Source organism: Chelonoidis abingdonii, chromosome 10 (assembly GCF_003597395.2).
Source record: "Chelonoidis abingdonii isolate Lonesome George chromosome 10, CheloAbing_2.0, whole genome shotgun sequence".
Classification (NCBI taxonomy): domain Eukaryota; kingdom Metazoa; phylum Chordata; order Testudines; family Testudinidae; genus Chelonoidis; species Chelonoidis abingdonii.
Genome location: NC_133778.1, coordinates 67,245,602 through 67,263,525, shown reverse-complemented (window position 1 = coordinate 67,263,525; position 17,924 = coordinate 67,245,602). Strand labels below are relative to the sequence as shown.

The 17,924-nt window shown below is 49.8% G+C and overlaps 1 protein-coding gene across 1 annotated transcript; it reads left to right on the top strand.

Moving 5' to 3' along the window:
• Positions 1-257: 257 nt before the first annotated feature.
• On the top strand, positions 258-4,770 carry C1QL2 (complement C1q like 2). The gene is given in 4 exon segments (XM_032794044.1): positions 258-499; positions 501-547; positions 550-914; positions 4,133-4,770. Coding segments are annotated over 4 exon segments (834 nt in total). The 3' UTR covers positions 4,313-4,770.
• The last annotated feature ends 13,154 nt before the right edge of the window (positions 4,771-17,924 follow it).

Sequence of the window (17,924 nt, the reverse complement as noted above, 5' to 3'; positions counted from 1 at the left end):
CCCCGCAGCAGGCTCCGGGCGGGCGATGCCGAGGGACTGAGGCTGGCCCAGGCGCCCCGCTAGAGGGGGGCAGGAGGGGGGACGGCAGCCGCTTTGCCCCAGGCCGGGGGCTGATCCGCTTCTCTGCTCTCCCCGCAGGGAGGCTTCGCCACTGAGTCACCATTACCTCGCCCAGCAAGGAGGAGCTGGTCGCGCTCGCTGCCCGGCTCTGGCAGAGGAGGAAGCGGCTGCTGGCCGCGGCCGGGCTGGCCCTCGCCATGGGACTCGTGCTGCTCATCGCCGTCCCGCTGCTGCTGCAGGCGGCCCCGGAGAGCGCGGCGCACTACGAGATGATGGGCACCTGCCGCATGATCTGCGACCCCTATAGCAGCGCCAGCGCCCGGGCCGGCGGCCCCAGCAGCACGGCCGCCGTGGAGGCGCTGCAGGACCTGAGCGCCAACGCCCCGCCGCCCTTCCTCCCAGGACCCAAGGGGGAGCCCGGCCGGCCAGGCAAGCCGGGGCCCGGGCCCGCCAGGGGAGCCGGGCCCCCCCGGTCCCAGAGGGCCGCCGGAGAGCGGGGAGACTCAGGCAAGCCGGGCTGGCCGGGCTGGCGGTGGCCGGGGCTGGCGCGCCGGGAGCGGCAGGGGGCGGTGGCGGCCCGGGGCCGCGCGCCGGGGAGGTGAGGGAGTGCGGTGTGAATGAGCGCGGCCTTCAGCGGCCCCCGGATCGCCTTCTACGTGGGGCTGAAGAGCCCCCACGAGGGCTACGAGGTGCTCAAGTTCGACGACGTGGTGACCAACCTGGGCAACCACTACGAGCCGGCCACGGGCAAGTTCAGCTGCCAGGTGCGGGGCATCTACTTCTTCACCTACCACATCCTCATGCGCGGCGGGGACGGCACCAGCATGTGGGCGGATCTCTGCAAGAACGGCCAGGTGAGTCCTGGGGGCTGGCCGGGATCCCCCCTCAACAGCCCCGGGCCGGCTCCCCCTTCCACCGCATCGTCCCCCGCCCACAGCCCCGGCATGGGCCCCCACTTCCACCGCCCCGGGCCGGGATCTCCCTTCCACCGCCCCGGCCCCCCCTCCCCAGCCCCGGCCCGGCTCCCCCTTCCGCAGCCCCTGGCCGGGATCCCCCCTCCACTGTCCCAGGCCGGGATCCCCTTTCCACCTCACCGTCCTGCCCCCCCACAGCCCCGGCCTGGTATCTCCCCTTCCACCACCGGGGCGGGCTCCCCCTCCCATAGCCCTGGCCCGGGATCCACCCTCCACTGCCCCGGGCCCAGCCCCGCCTTCCACAGCCCCAGGGCCGGGATCCCCTCTTCCACCACCCCGGGACTTCCCTAGGGATCCCCCCTTCCACTGTCCTGGGCCCCTCCTTCCACTGTCCAGGACCGGGCCCCCCCTTCCACCGCCCCAGGCCCGTTGGGCCCCTCCTTCCACAATCCTGGGCCAGGGTGCACCTTCCACCTCCCAGGACCTCCCTCGGGATCCTCCCTTCCACCGTCCTGGGCCCCTTAGAACCCCCCATCTAAGCTCAAGGCCCTCAGGACCCTCTTATACCACCTTGGGCGGGGACCCCCTTTCACTGTCCAGGGTCAGGATCCCTTCTTCTACCCCAGGACCCTCGGGAGCCCTCCTTCCATCGCCCCGGGACCTCCCTCACGATTCCTCCCTCCGCAGCTCCAGGCTCAGCCCCCACCCCTCAGCCCCCCCACTTCCATCTCCCCGAGTTGGGACCTTCAGCCCCGCCCCCAGCCTGGGACCCTCCGCCTTTACAGGGACCCTCTTGAATCAAACTGGAAAAACCCTGTATCTGATGGAAACCACACTAAGCCAAGGGGTGCGGCAGCACCCTAGTTCCAGCACCTATACCCTCACCCCAGGTGCCTCTTGTTCTCTAGGTCCAGGACACTAGTACCCCATATGCCTGTGACCCTTCCCCCCACGCCGGGCTGGGACCCTCAGTCCTCCCCCGCTCCACCCGGGGCCAGTACTCCCCACCCCTGTTGTGAGCTGGGACCCTTAGCATTTACCAGGACCCTTAGCCCTGAGCTGGGACCCACATGCCCCTCACCTACTGCCGTGGACCCTCACTCCCCAGTGCCCCGCACCCTCTGAGCCCAGGACACTGACACCCCATGTTCCTGGGACCCTCACCTCTCCCGACCCCGTCCCCTACTCTCCCATACCCAGGACTCTCAGCCCTGTGCCTGGAACCCTCTGCCTTAGGCTGAGACCCTCTCCCCATGCTCCTCACCCCCCCGTGTCTGGGACACCAGCACCCTTGTATTCCCAGGATCATCCCCTTCCCCCTGTGCTGGGACCCTCAGCCCTGCGCTCAGGCCCTCCACCCCTGTGCCTGGGCCCTTCACTCCGTGTGCCTAGGAACTTCACTCCCATTCCTGGGGCCCTCACCCTGTGCCTGTGACAACGGCATCTTCACACCTCCTATTCCCAGGACTCTGACCCTACCGTGCCTGAGGCACTGGCACACTTCTGTGCCTGGGACTCTCAGCACCTGAGCCCTGGACTCTCACCCCACATGCCTGGGACACTGGCACAGTCATATCCTGTGTCTGGGAACCTCGATCTGTGCCAGGGTCCGTCACTCCCCTGTGGCTGGGAGAGCAGCACCCTCATCTCCCCATTCCTGGGATCCTCACCCCCTGAGCCCAGGACACCAGCACCCTCACCCATGAGCCTGGGATCCTCAACTCCCCCCATGCCTGGGTCCCTGTGGCACTTAGGAACATTCTTGTGCCCTGGCATCTTACTCTCAGGATACTTGTCTCCCCACTGTCCCTGTGATGCCCTCCTGAGCGTGATCATTATAAGTACTGAGAGTTGGATACCCCTCTCCTGTGCCACTTTTTGGAGGGCAGCCAGCCTCCCTGTGCCCAGGACCCTGCTCCCACCCTCCCAGTGCAGGACACCCTGCCCTCATCCTGTGCCCGGTGCTCACAACACCCTCCTAAGGGGATGGCATCACCATATGGGCAGAAAACTGTGAGACTGCTGTCCTGTCCCTGCTGCCCTGTGCCCTGGCATGTCTGTCTCCTCCTGTGTGTCTTGAGAACCTCTGCTCAGTGTCTGTTGGTAGATTGCCCCATCACACTATCTTGTGGCCCTCCTGGCTCTAGGACTCCCTCTTTCCTGTATCCTTCCCTCTTGTGTGTGTGACTCTTTCCCCTACCCAGGATCCCTCCCTCTTTGTCTGGAACCCCACAGGCTCCAGGATAGTCTCAGAGAGCCTTGCACACTGGCTTCTGGGGAGAGTCTGGGGCACAGGGGACCCAACCTTTTTATTACCCCCTCCCTTCCTTCAATGTGGTGATTTTCCACTTCTGAGAAGAGACGTTTCTTTCCTGCCTCGACTTTTCTCTGTCAGTCTGGGCAGGGCCGCCCCTCCTTATGCTCCAGGATCCTCCAGGTGACAAGCCAGTGCCTTACGGGGGATGGTTACTGCACACTTTAGAAACTCCGCTACTTGGAACAAGGGGGAATGAGATTGAGACACGCAGGAAACTTTTCCCAGCTGCATGCTGTCTAGTGAATGGCCTGTCTGGCCGGCAGGCTGTGCTAAGGGAAGCTCTTGGTGTGGGGGAAGGGGTTAAGATCTGGGTGTGAATGTGCAGAAAAGAGCGAAAGGAAAGTGTATGTGTGTGTGGTGGAGGGAAAGGGGGGATCTGGGAAGTGGAAGAAGAGGAGGAAATAAACATGTGTCAAGGAGAAGGGCCTGGGCGAGAGGGAGGATAAAGAGGGACAGCAGAGTTGGGGACTAAAGGGGGTGAAGAAGGGAAGGAGAAGATGGGGTTTTAAATGAGGAGAAGAGAAAGGGGGAAGAGGGTTAGAGAGTGGGAGGGTTATAGAGGGGGAGGAGGAAAAAAGGTGATGGAGGCTGGTGGTGGGTTAAGAGGTGAAGGGAGGGAAGGAGGTAGGTTAGAGAGAAATAGGTAAAAAGAGGTAAGGAGGCTGTTGAAGGTTAGAGAGGGAAAGGGGCAAAGAGGGGAAGGGGTTAGCTGGGTTTAAAGAGTGCGAGTGAGAGGGGGAAGGAGAGAGGCAGGTGTGGAGGATTTGGGGGCAGGAGTGAGATGTGGGGGGCTAGCGGAGGCAGCATCTGAGCCCCCCTCCCCCGGTTGGCTGGTTTGCAGGTGCGGGCCAGCGCCATTGCGCAGGATGCCGATCAGAACTATGACTATGCCAGCAACAGCGTGGTGCTGCACCTGGACTCGGGGGACGAGGTGTACGTCAAGCTGGACGGAGGCAAAGCACACGGCGGCAACAACAATAAGTACAGCACTTTCTCTGGCTTTCTTTTATACCCCGATTAAAAGTGTGGCCAATTGCATTGTACCCACCGCTCCGCCACTGTCAGTTTCGCGTCGTTCTCAATTTGTACATTTGATTGGTGGAAACAAACCAAGCGAGCCCCCCACCCCAGCCCTTGGTGTGTCTCTGTCCTTGTGTTTGTTACACCATAAGATCAGCTGCTTGAAACTGACCAGCACCTTAGTTCCATGAGTGTATAAAAGATTCCAGGGTAAAACTGTCACTCACACTAAGTTAGAGCTTATCAGTCTTGATACATTTTGCTTTATTATTATCATCTTGATTGACTGATTGATCTGAAGAGTGGGACTGAATTATTATAGAAACGCATCGGTTCTTCTTATGCTGTTTGTTTGTTTGTATGGGGTCAAGTGTAACTTTCTTCTTTCCTTTTCCATGCAATACTGGTGTGAATGATGATGTAATGAACATCAAGTCTCTATTCCTGTCTGGCAAACAATCTAACCACCACCAAGAAAAAAATCATATTAAATTATGTTTTTAGACAATGGTTTCTTGCTGTGTGTCTGTTCTGAGGCTGAAAAGGGTGGTAGGTGGTGTGGGCGGTTGTGGGCCCTTTAAACTTCCAGGTCTGCAGCAGAATTAAAAGTTAGTAAGGGAACCACTACTCCAGCCTCAGTTATTGTTAATGGAGGGGGCAGGGGGAGTGTCACCTTGTATGTGGTTTTAAAAGGAGAAGGTACACACCGTCATCCACATTTTGAAGGGAATGGAATCCATTCACAATAGATTTTCCTTGGTTTATGGGCCTAATCCAAAGCCCATTGACTTCAGTATGCTTTGGATCAGACTCTGTGTCAAGGATTGCATGAAATTGCAGATTTATAGTATGGCTGACCTGTGTAATAAAGCATTAAAGGAAGAATTGTGTTTATCTTAGAAAGAGATACAAGGTGGGGGAGGTAATATCTTTTAGAAAGAGATACAAGGTGGGGGAGGTAATATCTTTTATTGGACCAACTTCTGTTGGTGAGAGAGACGAGCTTTCAAACCACACAGAGCTCTTCTTCAGGTCTAGGAAAGGTGCCCCCAGCATCACGGAGAAATGCAAGTGGAACAGATTGTTTAGCACAATTAGTTCGCACATATTGTAAGGCAGTGGCTCTCAACCTTTCCAGACTACTGTTGCCCTTTCAGGAGTCTGATTTGTCTTGTGTCCCCCTGCAAATTTCACCTCCCTTAAAAACTCAGGCTTCAGCTTTCTGCCCTGGGCCCCAGCAAGCCTGACTCTGGCCCTGGCGACCCCACTAAAATGAACTTTTCCACAGTTTGGGAACTGCTGATATAGTGTGCAGAACAGTATGAACAAGTCATTGTCTGTAGGAAAATGTAGTTTGTACTGACTTCACTATTGCTTTGTATGTAGCCTGTTGTAAAACTAGGCAAATACCTAGATGCGTTGATGTACTCCCTGGAAGACCCCCAAGGTACACATACCTCTGCATGAGAGAACCACCCTTGTAAGGGATCATTCAAGGTAAAGTGGCCCGTACAATACTAAGTATGTGTATGTTTGTTTGTCTATTTACACACACACACACGATTTCAGGCATACATTGAAATAAGGTGGCTCCAAACCCTACTGAAGTCAATGGCAGTCTTTCCACTGACTTCCCTGGGCTTTAGATCAGGCCCACAATCCATGTAAAAATCTACTGCGAGCTCTTGTGTGCTTCTCCTTCTCTCCCGGTTACATCTGAGTGACAGTACTTTCACCGCTGAAAACTAAACACACTTACAGAATCTCACACACAATCCTGACCTTTCTTGTGGGTGTGAATCATGACAGATGCTCAGTCGGTGTACACTGGGGTTGTTCTCTTGAAGCCAAGGGAGGTAGGTTGATTTGCAGCAGCTGAGTTTCTGGCCCTTTCTCTTTCTTTTATTGACTCACATGCCATTGTATCAGGGCCCGATTCTCCCCTTACTTTATGATGATTTTATACAGCAGAGTTCCCTTCACTTCCATGGATTTACTACCAATTTACACTAAAGCGAGAGAAGAATCAGTCTCGGAGGCTCTCATTGGCCAGCTGAGATCAATTTCATCCCAGCTCTAACTCCAATGAAGCTAATGGAATCACTGCTAGTATGAATTTGTTCCAGCAACAGTTTAAGGTTGCACAATGATTACCAGGCTCTTAAAGGCTATTCTGCCCCCTGTTTGATCTGCAGTGTATATTGCCTCTTTACTGAGTGGGGGAGAAGGGGCAAATTCAGCCCAGATGTAAGAGAGAGTGTTCCTCCCCGCATCGCACCCCAAAACAACCCTCCTGCTGTGGAGGGAGGAAGAGTTCATAACCAGGTATATATGTTATACCCTTACCAATCTCTAATGCCTTGTCGATTGTATCATCTAGAATATGATTTAAACCAATGGCTGAGACCCAAATGAAGTATAATTGCTATGGATCTTCAATCCCCACTGGATCCTTAATCCTTTTTGACTATTCCTCCCTTCCCTCTGATGTGATGGAGCTTAGACACAAAGCCCTCGGTTTAAATTTCAAAAATTAAAATTGACATTCAGCAGCATTACCAGGAGCCAAGAGGAATTCTAAGGAGGTGCCTGTGCTCTGCTTTATCCTTTGCATTAAGAAGCAATTTGTACTTCTAACAAAGACCCAACTGTTCCCCCTTGGCTAAAGGGCAATGAAGATGCCTTGCAAGGGAATTGCTGTTCACAATACTTAAACAAATTTGAATCTTAGATTCTAAAATCTGTATTCCCTGATGGAGCTTGCTCCTTGCAATTCAAATGCAGAGCTGGAGGTGAGTGCCTGCCAAGGTGTCAGCAACTAAGAGGATGATGGATTGATGAGGCAATAGGAAGACACAGGCTCACAGTAGCACGATGCCCCGACAGTGATCTATGTATCTGCACATTATCAATGTCAGGAGAAGGCTTGAACCACCCTCACCAGATGTCTGATTTTCCACTTATCTCCCATGTACTAATTATCAGGCTGGATTACTCCCTGGGATGGCAAGGAAAATGCTTATTGCCATGCCAGTGGCAGTTTACACAATCGATACAATGAATGTCTCCCTCTGTTCCTCGTTTTATTTTCCTCTCGGAGTGGCAAACCCCTCTGCGATTGCTTTCGGAAGGACTTGCATGGCAATCGCTTGATATCGGCTGTAGTAGCAACTGTGCACAGGGTTGTAGTCTATTCAGGTTCTGAGACCATGACCATCCCTGTGGTATCCAAGCCCCGGGCTTTATGCCTCCTAAGTAACTGCGCTGGGACTGGGAAAGTAATCTAGAGTTGAAAAGTTAGTGTGGTGCTTGCTTACAAATAACAGCACTGTCTAAATGACCACAGGAATGGCAGAGCCAGGCAAGGTTTCGGCTGCTTGGTGCATCTTCTGATTTGTGTGGCTTGCAGCAAGAGCAAAGCTGCCAGTTCCATGGGGGAAGGCAAAGCAGTCAGTTCACAACCTTTGTGGTCCTGTAACTGGTCTGGCAGCCCCAGGAGTTTCCTACTCAGCTCAGAACCTGGGAAACTCCAAGCTGCCACATATGTCCAATACACTTGGTCATGCAAGATGGCATGGTAGGCACCCAAATCCATGAGTTTGATGAGGAAGAGAGGAAGGATGGGCCAGTGGTTAGGATGCTCACTGGGATTCTGTGTGGCCTTGGGCAACTCACGTCTTGTCTCTGTGCCTCAGTTCCTCATCTCTAAAAAGGGGATAACAGCCCTTCCCTACTTCACAGGCGTGTTTGTGAGGATAAATACATTACAGATTGTAAAGTGCTATGGGAATGGTGGCCCTATCAGTACCTAAGAGAGGTGGGAGCTGTGGGTGCTCAGGACTTCAGAAAAATCTCGCCTCTTTCAGTCAAGTGCCTAACTTCAAACACTCAAGTTCAAAAACTTTGGCCTGTGTCCTGATGCGGGGGTGGAGGGTGGGGCAGTGCTCAGCCCCTCTCAGGATCAGGCCCATAATTAGTGCCTGAACTATCTCTGGTCATATTGGCTTTGCAGGGAAGGGAGTGGGTAAGATAGTCCTACTTCTCCTTTTGCCTTTAGATATTACACTGACTAGCTTTACACATGTTTTATTGATCCGATCTCTGCTGAGAAGCCTAGCATTTTTGAATGTCACTTTTAACATTTTACTTGGACATTTTAATGTTCGTTTGTCCCCTTGTACACAGGAGCGGACTCCAATGCCCAAGATGGGTTTGTCTGTGAAGTGCAATAAAAACCAATCAGAGAGTTTGGTTTTGGTGAATATTCATTCCGTGGCTGTTTGTTTATTCCATAGAATAAAGACTTCCCCAAATGTTTAGGCACCGTTTGAAGACAGGGAGAATAGCACATATGTCTGTTTTTAAGTTTACACCAGAGGTTTTTCCTAACTTTTGTAACAGAGGATGATGGTTACCTTATTTTGATCAGACTGAACTCTGGGAAAGTTCTGATCCAGATCTAGACCTGGTGGCTCAGGACTGGCTCTGTCTCTTCTCATTAGCTGGAATGCTTGAGCCAGTTAGGCTAAAAGAAAGATTGACTTGAATCTTCATCCTAAACTTGAACCAAACCAGACCCAAACCTCTGAGATTCAAAACAGTTTGATTACTTTATTTTGTTTTGTTTTTGGTGAGCTTTTGCATTACCTAGCTGGAGCTGGTACTGGAAATGTAAATAACAGAATAGGGCAAACTAAATTAGGAATTTCCCATCCAGCTGATGCACAGGAATTCACTTGAGAGAGCCTGTTCTTAGGAGATTTCACACCTGATGACAAAAAGAGGCTCATCTAATAACATAGTGGAATCAACCTGCCAACTTTAGCATGTTTCTCCAAACCTAGCCTCTGAAGGTCATGCCCAGTCCCCAGTTAATAACATGAAATATGGACATATCCAGCAGAGCATTTGTGGGGTGGCTATTTCAGGATTTTGTTGCACAATTTTGGAGGAATTTATAGCCTGGGGGTCTCTGTTCTCAGTGAGGCATGGGGATCTATGCACATACCCCTCACTTACACTTCAAACTCTTTGGGACTTTGAAATTGCAGTTTGTGCTGGAGCACAATCTGCAGCTAAGTCCGAGAACAACTTCAAACAAAATGTCATCAAAATTATTTCAGGAACTCACTCAATATTAGACCAGATGCTACTTGGAGGGTTCCAAAGTCTCTTTGTTAGTATGGAAGGGTTCCGGTTCTAAGGAACGGGGAAGGACAATGTGTCTAACAAAGCTGAACCACTCGCCTTTGCCTTTGGACTCCAATGTACCCCTCTATTCTTACAGATATGCCAAATTTAGGGCCAGATTCTCAGTAGCACTAAGACCTTGGTGCTACTCTGGAGTATCCCCAGTGTCAGGGGGTTCCCAGCTAGTGCAGAAGCTCTTTTCCATCTTCTCTTGAAGCCCTGGGCACAGAGGGTCTTTTGAGGGCAGGGACATCACCTTTCTGGTGAGGGAAGGGGGCTGCAGCACACACTGGCTTGGCTATTCTTGACTTACCAGTGCCCTAGGGTGAGGTGCTCCCCTCTGCTCCTGCGTCAAGTGCAGGAATGGAGACACTGAGAGTGGGGGTGCAGATTTTTAAAGGTATTTATTTCAGTGGAAGTTAAGCACCTACATTCCTTTAAAAATTTGACCCTGAGTTTTTGAGGGCCAAATCCTAAGAGTTACTGAGCACTGCAGCTGCAAATCCCATTGCAGTCCATGACTCAGTGCCTCTCAAGAGCTGGGTCTTACTGATTCCAACCAAACTGAAGCACACAAAGCTAGTGCAGTCTGAACCTGTAGGAGTGGGGGGGGGGGGGGGGGTTCTGTACTGTGAATTATGGCAACATTTGTTTGCCAAGAAGAGGATTATAAAGTTTGGTTTCCAGTGCTTCTTTGGGCTCCTCCAATTGAAGTGACCAATTATCCTGCACTGCACAGCTTTATGTTCTAATACAACAAGAGCAGTTTTCCTTTACAAAGCTATGATGATGTTTCTCTCATTGAGTTTGGTCTCACTTCATTTTATGGACTGATTCAGGTTAGAAACAGAAAAGAGCTCTGTGCTCACTCTATCCGCATTCCTGCTAGTGCATGATTATTTCTGACAGTTCATTTTTAGTACAGTGATCTGTGGACACTTGCTTGTGATCCATGGAGACTGATCATTTGCATGGTCCCAGCTCTCCTTTTTGTTTGCAGCTGCTGTATCACGTTAAAAGAAGCTAAAAACAGATGTTTTCTTAATGTTACTTCATGTACCCAATTGCTAGTTACTTGATTAGGAGAGAGAAATGAGTTTATACCATTGAGCTTAAATGGAGGGGACTTGTGTGTGAGAATGGGAGGGGAGACGTCCCTGAGACAATCTTTCTATGAAGATGTGGCCCATGCTATGAAAAAGTTTGAGAATCAACTTCATCCAGTTTTGTTTTAAGACTATTTAAATGTTCTGATAATGTAGAGGTTGTTTAGTTCCTGAGGAAGGAAGGAACCTGAGATTTAGAGATGCATTGTTTTGCTTTTTATTTTGTGTCTTGCGTTTCCATTACAAAGTTTGAGTCTGTTTCTTCAGCTTCCTTTTCACAATGAATTGTTACAGTCTGTGAATGCATAAGGTAGAGGAGATCAGCTCCACATGGGGTTTACTTTTTAAAAATTGCACATTGAGTTTTTAGGTTTGGAAATAAACTACATTGGCATTAAGCTGCCTATAATGGGCATTTATGTGCCACAGGGCCACATTCTCCTCCCAGCTATGCTGGGGTACATTCAGCAGGACTCCTGTTGAATTGTGCTACTTGAAATTTACACCAATGTCCTTGGAATCAGAACCTGGCCAGATGTGCGCTAAATGCAGCTGATGTCCGACACCCACAGTTGACAATTGGGAGCCACATTGTGCTGTGTAGGCATAAGAAACAATAGATCTTTAGGGCCATATTGTACCCAGTCCCTTCCCAGGTGCATAAGAAAGGGAGAAGGTTCAAGGAAGCTCTGCTCCCCTTATGCCCACCCTGACAGTGATTCTTTGCACGCAAAGGATGCGATAACTCCACATTTGCAAAGAGGGTAGTGTAGATGCCTCTCATCAGCCAGTTAGCAACCTCCCTAAGAGCTCCAAGAGGGCCCATACACCCTTGAGGCACGACGCCGCCTCGATTTCTTCCAGGGAGTTGGCGTATCATTGCATTGCCCCTGTGAGGGGCTTGGGCTGTATACTGCAGGGTGTCCCTTTGAAAAGCAAGCATCATGTAGGAAAGCGATAGCAATGTAATTTAGCTATTTGTGTGAGAAATAATAGAGCTAATTAAGCCAATAGAGTGCTATGCCTTTTTTTGTGTGTGTGTGTGCAATTAATATGCAAAAATCCCCTTGATTCCCACAACTCTGTAATTCACAATGCATAGCATTCTTATTACATATTGACACCATGCACTGTAATGTCACCAAAAGATGTCGTTATGCATAGTAAGACTTTTACACTAATCCCAGTTAAATCTTGCCAGGTTGAGTGAATCACAGTGCTGCATCCAGCGCTAACAAAGCATCCGCTGTCAATGTGCAATCAGAGTACTGTGCAAAAGCCGGTGGATCTGCTGTACACTAGTACCTATAGAGTCCGTCCTGTGTCAACTTTTTGTTGGGTTGCTTTTAAAAAATATTATCGGGCAGAATTCCAGATGGAACGAAAAAACAAACATCAGCCTAATGCAAGGGGCTGCCTATGTCACAATCAGCCTAATGCAAGGGACTGCCTTGGGATTTACTCTGTCTTTAATTCACTCCCAGTGCAGGACAACAGGGCTGCTGACCTCCTGGGAGCTCTTCTGGAGGAGGCTGGCAGAGGAGGACTGCTGCCTCGGCATCATTGGTCTCCCCCTTCTCCACACCTGGTGGAAGCCTTTTTGTGGGGAAATCTGGATCTGCAGATTAGGCTGCGATGAGGGATGAGACAGATGAGAGCCCTCCAGCACCACTAACGCCTGTGGAGATTCCCAGCCTAGTGTTGTCAGATGCAGCATCCACTTAGGCACCATCCACCTCCAGTTGTGAAACCCTCCATTTAGGAGGAGAGGCTGGGAGAGGAACTGCTGGTCCTGTGTCTCCACTTTTGATACCCCGCATTCCCCTAGGTGGATTGAAACTGTGGAAATTCAGTGAGTGGAACCTTGCAAGCCTCTGCGCAGATAATTCCCCCACAGGGAACAATATAGTTGCAAAATACCTCACTGAAGAGGCAGTATAGTTGTAGCCATGTCAGTCCCAGGATATTAGAGAGACAGTGGGGGAAGAGGTAATATCTTTTATTGGACCAACTTCTGTTGGTGAGTGGGACAAGCTTTCACGCCAGGCAGAGCTCAGTAAAATATATTCTCTCACCTCACCCTGATCTCATTGAGAAGACCACGCACTGTGAGCTGATTTACATGGGATTCTTTCCTTACAGTATTTTTGCCTTTTCAGCCTCGTTTGCTCTGTAACAGCCGAAGTATGTTGGCATTCAGGGCATGCTGTGAGGGTAATTTTTCTCTCTTTAAGATATAAGGAGAGGGTTGCTGGCTAACGTGCCATGGGCTTGGTCCTACCCTCTTTGGAGTCAATGGCAAAGCTCTCATTGACTTTAATGGTGCAGGTTCAGGATTTGTAACTGTGTGACTTCAGTGGAGATTTTGACGATGGTTAATTAATTTTTGTTATATTGTCACTGAGCCTTTGAGTGGATCTTGGGTAGCTGGTAAGTCTGTGAATTTACACGAATGCATTTAAAAAGCAAGCATAGGGCTGCCTGAGCATTGGGTGGCCCAAATACAAATAAATACTTATGGATTAATTGATGAGTGCCATTTTCTGAGAATCACAATACGAAAAAAAAAAAAAGTTAATGGTGTGAAAAACAAACTGACAAACTCCTGTGAGCCCTACATAAACCCAGGATGAAGAAGATCACCTTGTTTTATATATATATTTATTGGAGAATGGGAGGCAGAAGTCCAAGACACTACCTTTTTTTTCAAGTCTGATGACAAAACAGAACTCTTGATAGCTGTCTAGACTAATTTCCTTTGGAGTTAGTGCAATAACTATCTTCCACTAACTAAAAACTGTTTTTCCCTTTTACCGGATTACTAGGACTGCCAAGTTTTACTTTCTTATATGGACCTTAAATGGCAAGTAATTGCTGCAAGGAAGTAGCAGAATGAATTCAATCTTGGGTTGTAGCCATCTAAAGGAGAAGTCATCCAGCAAATATTTCCAGCAGCCAGCAATGGGACACTAGATGGGGAGGGCTCTGAGTTACCTCAGAGAATTCTTTCCCAAAAGTCTGGATGATGAGTTTTGCCCACATGCTCGGGGTCTGACTGAGTGCCATATTTGGGGTATGGAAGGAATTTTCGCCTGGGTCAGACTATTTAATTTTTTATATCCATATGCGGAATGAATTTTATGTGCACCAATATGGAGGTGATGTGTGATACGTCACCTTCATATTGGTGCACATAACAAAATTCATATGGTGGGTGTGGGGGCCGAGGGGTTCAGGGTATGGGAGGGGGCTCAGGGCTGGGGCAGAGGATTGGGTACGGGGTGGGGTGAGGGCTCCAGCTAGGGGGTGAAGGCTCTGGGGTAGGGCTGGGAATGAGGGGTTTGGAGTGTGGGAGGGGGCTCAGGGCTGGGGTAGAGTGTTGAGGTGCGGGCTCTGGTGTGGGGCCAGGGATGAGGGGTTTGGGGGTGCAGGCTGGCCTGGGGCTGCAGCAGGGAGAGAGGACCTGCCCCCCAGCCCTCTCTCTCCACAGCAGCTCGGGGCCGGGGGAGAGGCACCTCTCCTAAGCGGCAGCTCCTGAGGGGCTGAGTTGGGTTGAGGGAGGGGCTCCTCTCCCCGGCAGCTCTGGTGGGCCTCGTCCGGGCCAGGGGAGGGGTTCCTCTCCCTCAGTGGTGGCCAGACCAGGGCAGGTCTGCGTTGGGGCTGGCAGGGAGGGGCGTCTTTCCACACCATGACCCTGAGCAGGGCTTAATAGCCAGCTGCATGGCCGTGCAGTTTAAAGGGAACTTAGGCAGAGACATCGGGTTTTTTTGTTTTGGTGTTTGTCTTCCTCTGCAACTTGGGGCACGTTACCTGCAGGTTTATAGTAGTGTAAATGGTGTATTCTCTGTAACTTGAAGTCTTTAAATCATGCATTGAGGACTTCAGTAATGAGGTCTATTACAGGAGAGGGTCTGAGGCCTGTGATGTGCAGGAGGTCAGACTAGATGATCATGATGCTCCCTTTAGCATCAGCCTTTAAACAAATAGTTTAAATTGTTCTTCAGATTTGATTTCTTTGCCTAGGCAATAGAAAAGTAAAGCTGCCTGGTAACATGGATGCCATTTCATTTTTTTTTTTTTTTGCAATAGCAGGTTTTCTTAGCTATCTGGCTATGTATTTGTCACCTCATTCACTCTTGGGTGAAATACTATGGCCTGTGTTAAGCCAGACTGGATGATTATATTGATCCCTTCTGGTGGTAAAATCTGTGAACTGTGCCGGTGAACTCTGGTTGATTTGTTTGCACAGTTAACCTAAACTGTAGTACAGCTGGCTCAGTTATTTATGCTATATCACGGGACTGCTCCTGGTTTAAACCATACAGAGGGTGGGCTGCAGGGTCAGCAGTACAAGCCCAGGGCTGGGAGCCAGGCCTCGCGAGTTCTATCTCGGACACTCACTGGAATTTGAGGCCAGTTATTTAACTAGTCCATCTTAGTTTCCCAGCTTCACTATCTTATAATGGACTAAGTGGGCTAGATGACAAGGACTGTGTTTGAGTGGGGTAGGGTGACCAGACAGCAAGTGTGAAAAATCAGGATGGGGGTGGTGGGTAATAGGAACCTATATAAGAAAAAGACCCCAAAATCGGGACTGTCCTTATAAAATTGGGACATCTGGTCACCTTATTGGGGGGCGTGCAGGGCCATCCCTACCCATAAGCAAAGCACACAAATTTGGGGCACCACATTTCCTGGTGTCCTGCGTGGCTGCGTGCTGCTCCAGCCCCTGCTCCAGCTCTTCCCCAGGACCCCCACCCCTGCTCCTCCCAAGCCCAGACCCCACTCCCCTGAGGAGTGCAGCAGAGCTGGGCCTGCACTCATCAGCAGCGGGTGTGAAGCAACCCGGTTCCAGTCACGCTGCCGGTGAGTGCTGGGGGGTGGTTCCCCCTGCCCCCCAAGCCAGCCTCCCCCCCATGCAGGCCTGGGGCCAGCCCCCTCGCTCCTCCCCTGCAGAGGCCTGGGGCCCGGCTCCCCCTCTGTGGAGGCCTTGGGCCAGCCCCCTCGCTTCTCCCTCATGAAGGCCTGGGGCCCCTATCATAGCTTCCTACTCAGATTTGAACCTTAGCGTTCATAAACTGAGAAGCTAGCATGAACCCTCTAAGCTTTTACCAGCTTAGATCTGATCTCGCTGCCACCAGCCAAGAATTTCCAGTGTCTTGGCTCACTCTGGTCTCCCCAAAACTTTCCCTGGGGGACCCCAAGACTCAGAGGCTCTGAGTCTTACCACAAAGGGAAATAAACCATTCCCCACCCACCTCTCTCCCACCCAGATTTTACTCTCTGGGCTAACCTGAGAGTGACTGATGCAACCTCTTTACATCACAATACCAAGAAGTATGTCTCCTCTTTTCCACAAAGAGACAAACCCCAAAGACAAGGAAACAGAAAAGATTCTATCTCTCTTCCCCCGTAGCTTCTTCCCGCCATGGGACACTAGGAGAGTTAAACACAGAGAGCAGCTTTTCCCCTCCCCCCTGTCTTTCCTTTCTCCCACCAATTTCCTGGTGGGTCAACTAGAAACAAAAAATCAACAGGTCTTAAAAAGCAAAACTTTCAATAAAAAAAGAAAGAAAGAATAGAATAACAGTTCTCTGTAATCTAGATGGTAAGATACAGGGTTTTCAACTTATAGAAAATGAATAAACAATAGAAAAGGGATAAACAGCCTTATCCAAAAACAATACAATTTAAAGTACTTATAGCCAAATACACATAAAGACTCCACCAGCCAGATACACAGATGCAAATACAGCAAAACAATTTAAAAGACTATACTTTTGCTACCTTGTACTTACAACTGGGAAACAGAAGATAAGAAAGATTGGAAATAGATCCTCTCATAGCTGAGAGAGCACAGAACAGACAAAAACCCAAGACCAAAAAACCCCCCAAATTCCCTCCCTTAAGCTTTGAAAAATCCGGTTTCCTGACTGGTCCTCTTGTCAGGTGTTTGGTTCTCTTTGTTAACCCTTTACAGGTGAAAGAAACATTAACCCTTAGCTATCTGTTTATGACAGCCCCACACGTACCCCCCATTCGGGGGGCTGCGTAGGGCCCCAGAACAGCTAGGGACAGCCCTGGGGGGTGACTTACTATTGAAATTGTTCTTTAGCACTAGGAGTATACCTCCAAAATTAGATGCTAAGGTTCATCAGTGGCAGAAGTATAATTTGCACCCTCACAGTAATGTCACAGGAAACTGGCTGATATTTTTAAGTGCCTGAATCCTTGACATGCTGGCATCTTACGCACATGTTAGTTTTAACGTGGTGCGGTATGCTGATTTCGCCATAGGGTTTCTTTCCGGATCACCACTTTTGCTTCTCCTTTAGAAACTGTTGCTCAAAAAAGCACCAGGGTCAGTGTCATCATTACTGACTTTATAGTCCATGATTTCCAGCATATAACCAAATGTAGCATTAAGGGTGTTCTTCTCACTTAGCATTTTAACGTTATTTTAAGGAAAACACGTTTAATATTGCCAGCTGGCTCCTTTCCTTCTCTCGTTTACTGTTTGAAAAAATAATAACAAGAATATTAAAAAAGTTCTCTGCCTATACTGACCTGCCTTTGTGAGGAACTATGTGCAAAACAGTTCGGTAATTATAAGGCCTATTGACCATCTAGCCAAGAGATATATGGAAAAATAAACAAAATAATGAGCATAAGGTAAAGCAGTCCCTGTGCACACTAGAGATTGCAAAGGAACACAGGGAAATGCCTACGAGGGGCCATATTCTTCTCTTAGATCGACACAGGGGGCGTCTGACATTTGGAAGAGGTTAAGCGTTTCAGCAGCTGATGGCAACCTCCCTACCAAGTTATTGAACTGCTTTTATCTTGCGCTCCTTCCAAATTTTTGTGATCTGTGTTTGTGATGGTCACTATCTGAAAAGGGGGGAGCTTTGGCCCCAAATGGGAGGCTTTTGCCAATCTTGTAAGTTTTACTACCTGGAAAAGTTGGATCTGGAATTAACTGCAAGTTTTCTTCTGCACGTAACTCCCATTGACCTTAATGAAAGTTACACACATCTAGAGAGGAAAATAGACCCCTAAGACAATGCAAATCAAATGGCACTTGGCTTTAGGAGGACTTTTGAGCTTCTGCATGGATGGCCAGTAGGGCATTCTCTGGGCTGCATGAGCTTTTTTCATCTCAGTCAGAGATCTAAATGTAATCTCTAGCACTTGTGGATTTGTGCAACACTCTTTGAAGGACTTTTGGCTCAGAAATCAGTGGGTGGATTAACGAGTGCTTCCTTTCATCTGACAGATGCAGCACTGATACTGTGCCCCAGTACCAAATGCAAGAAG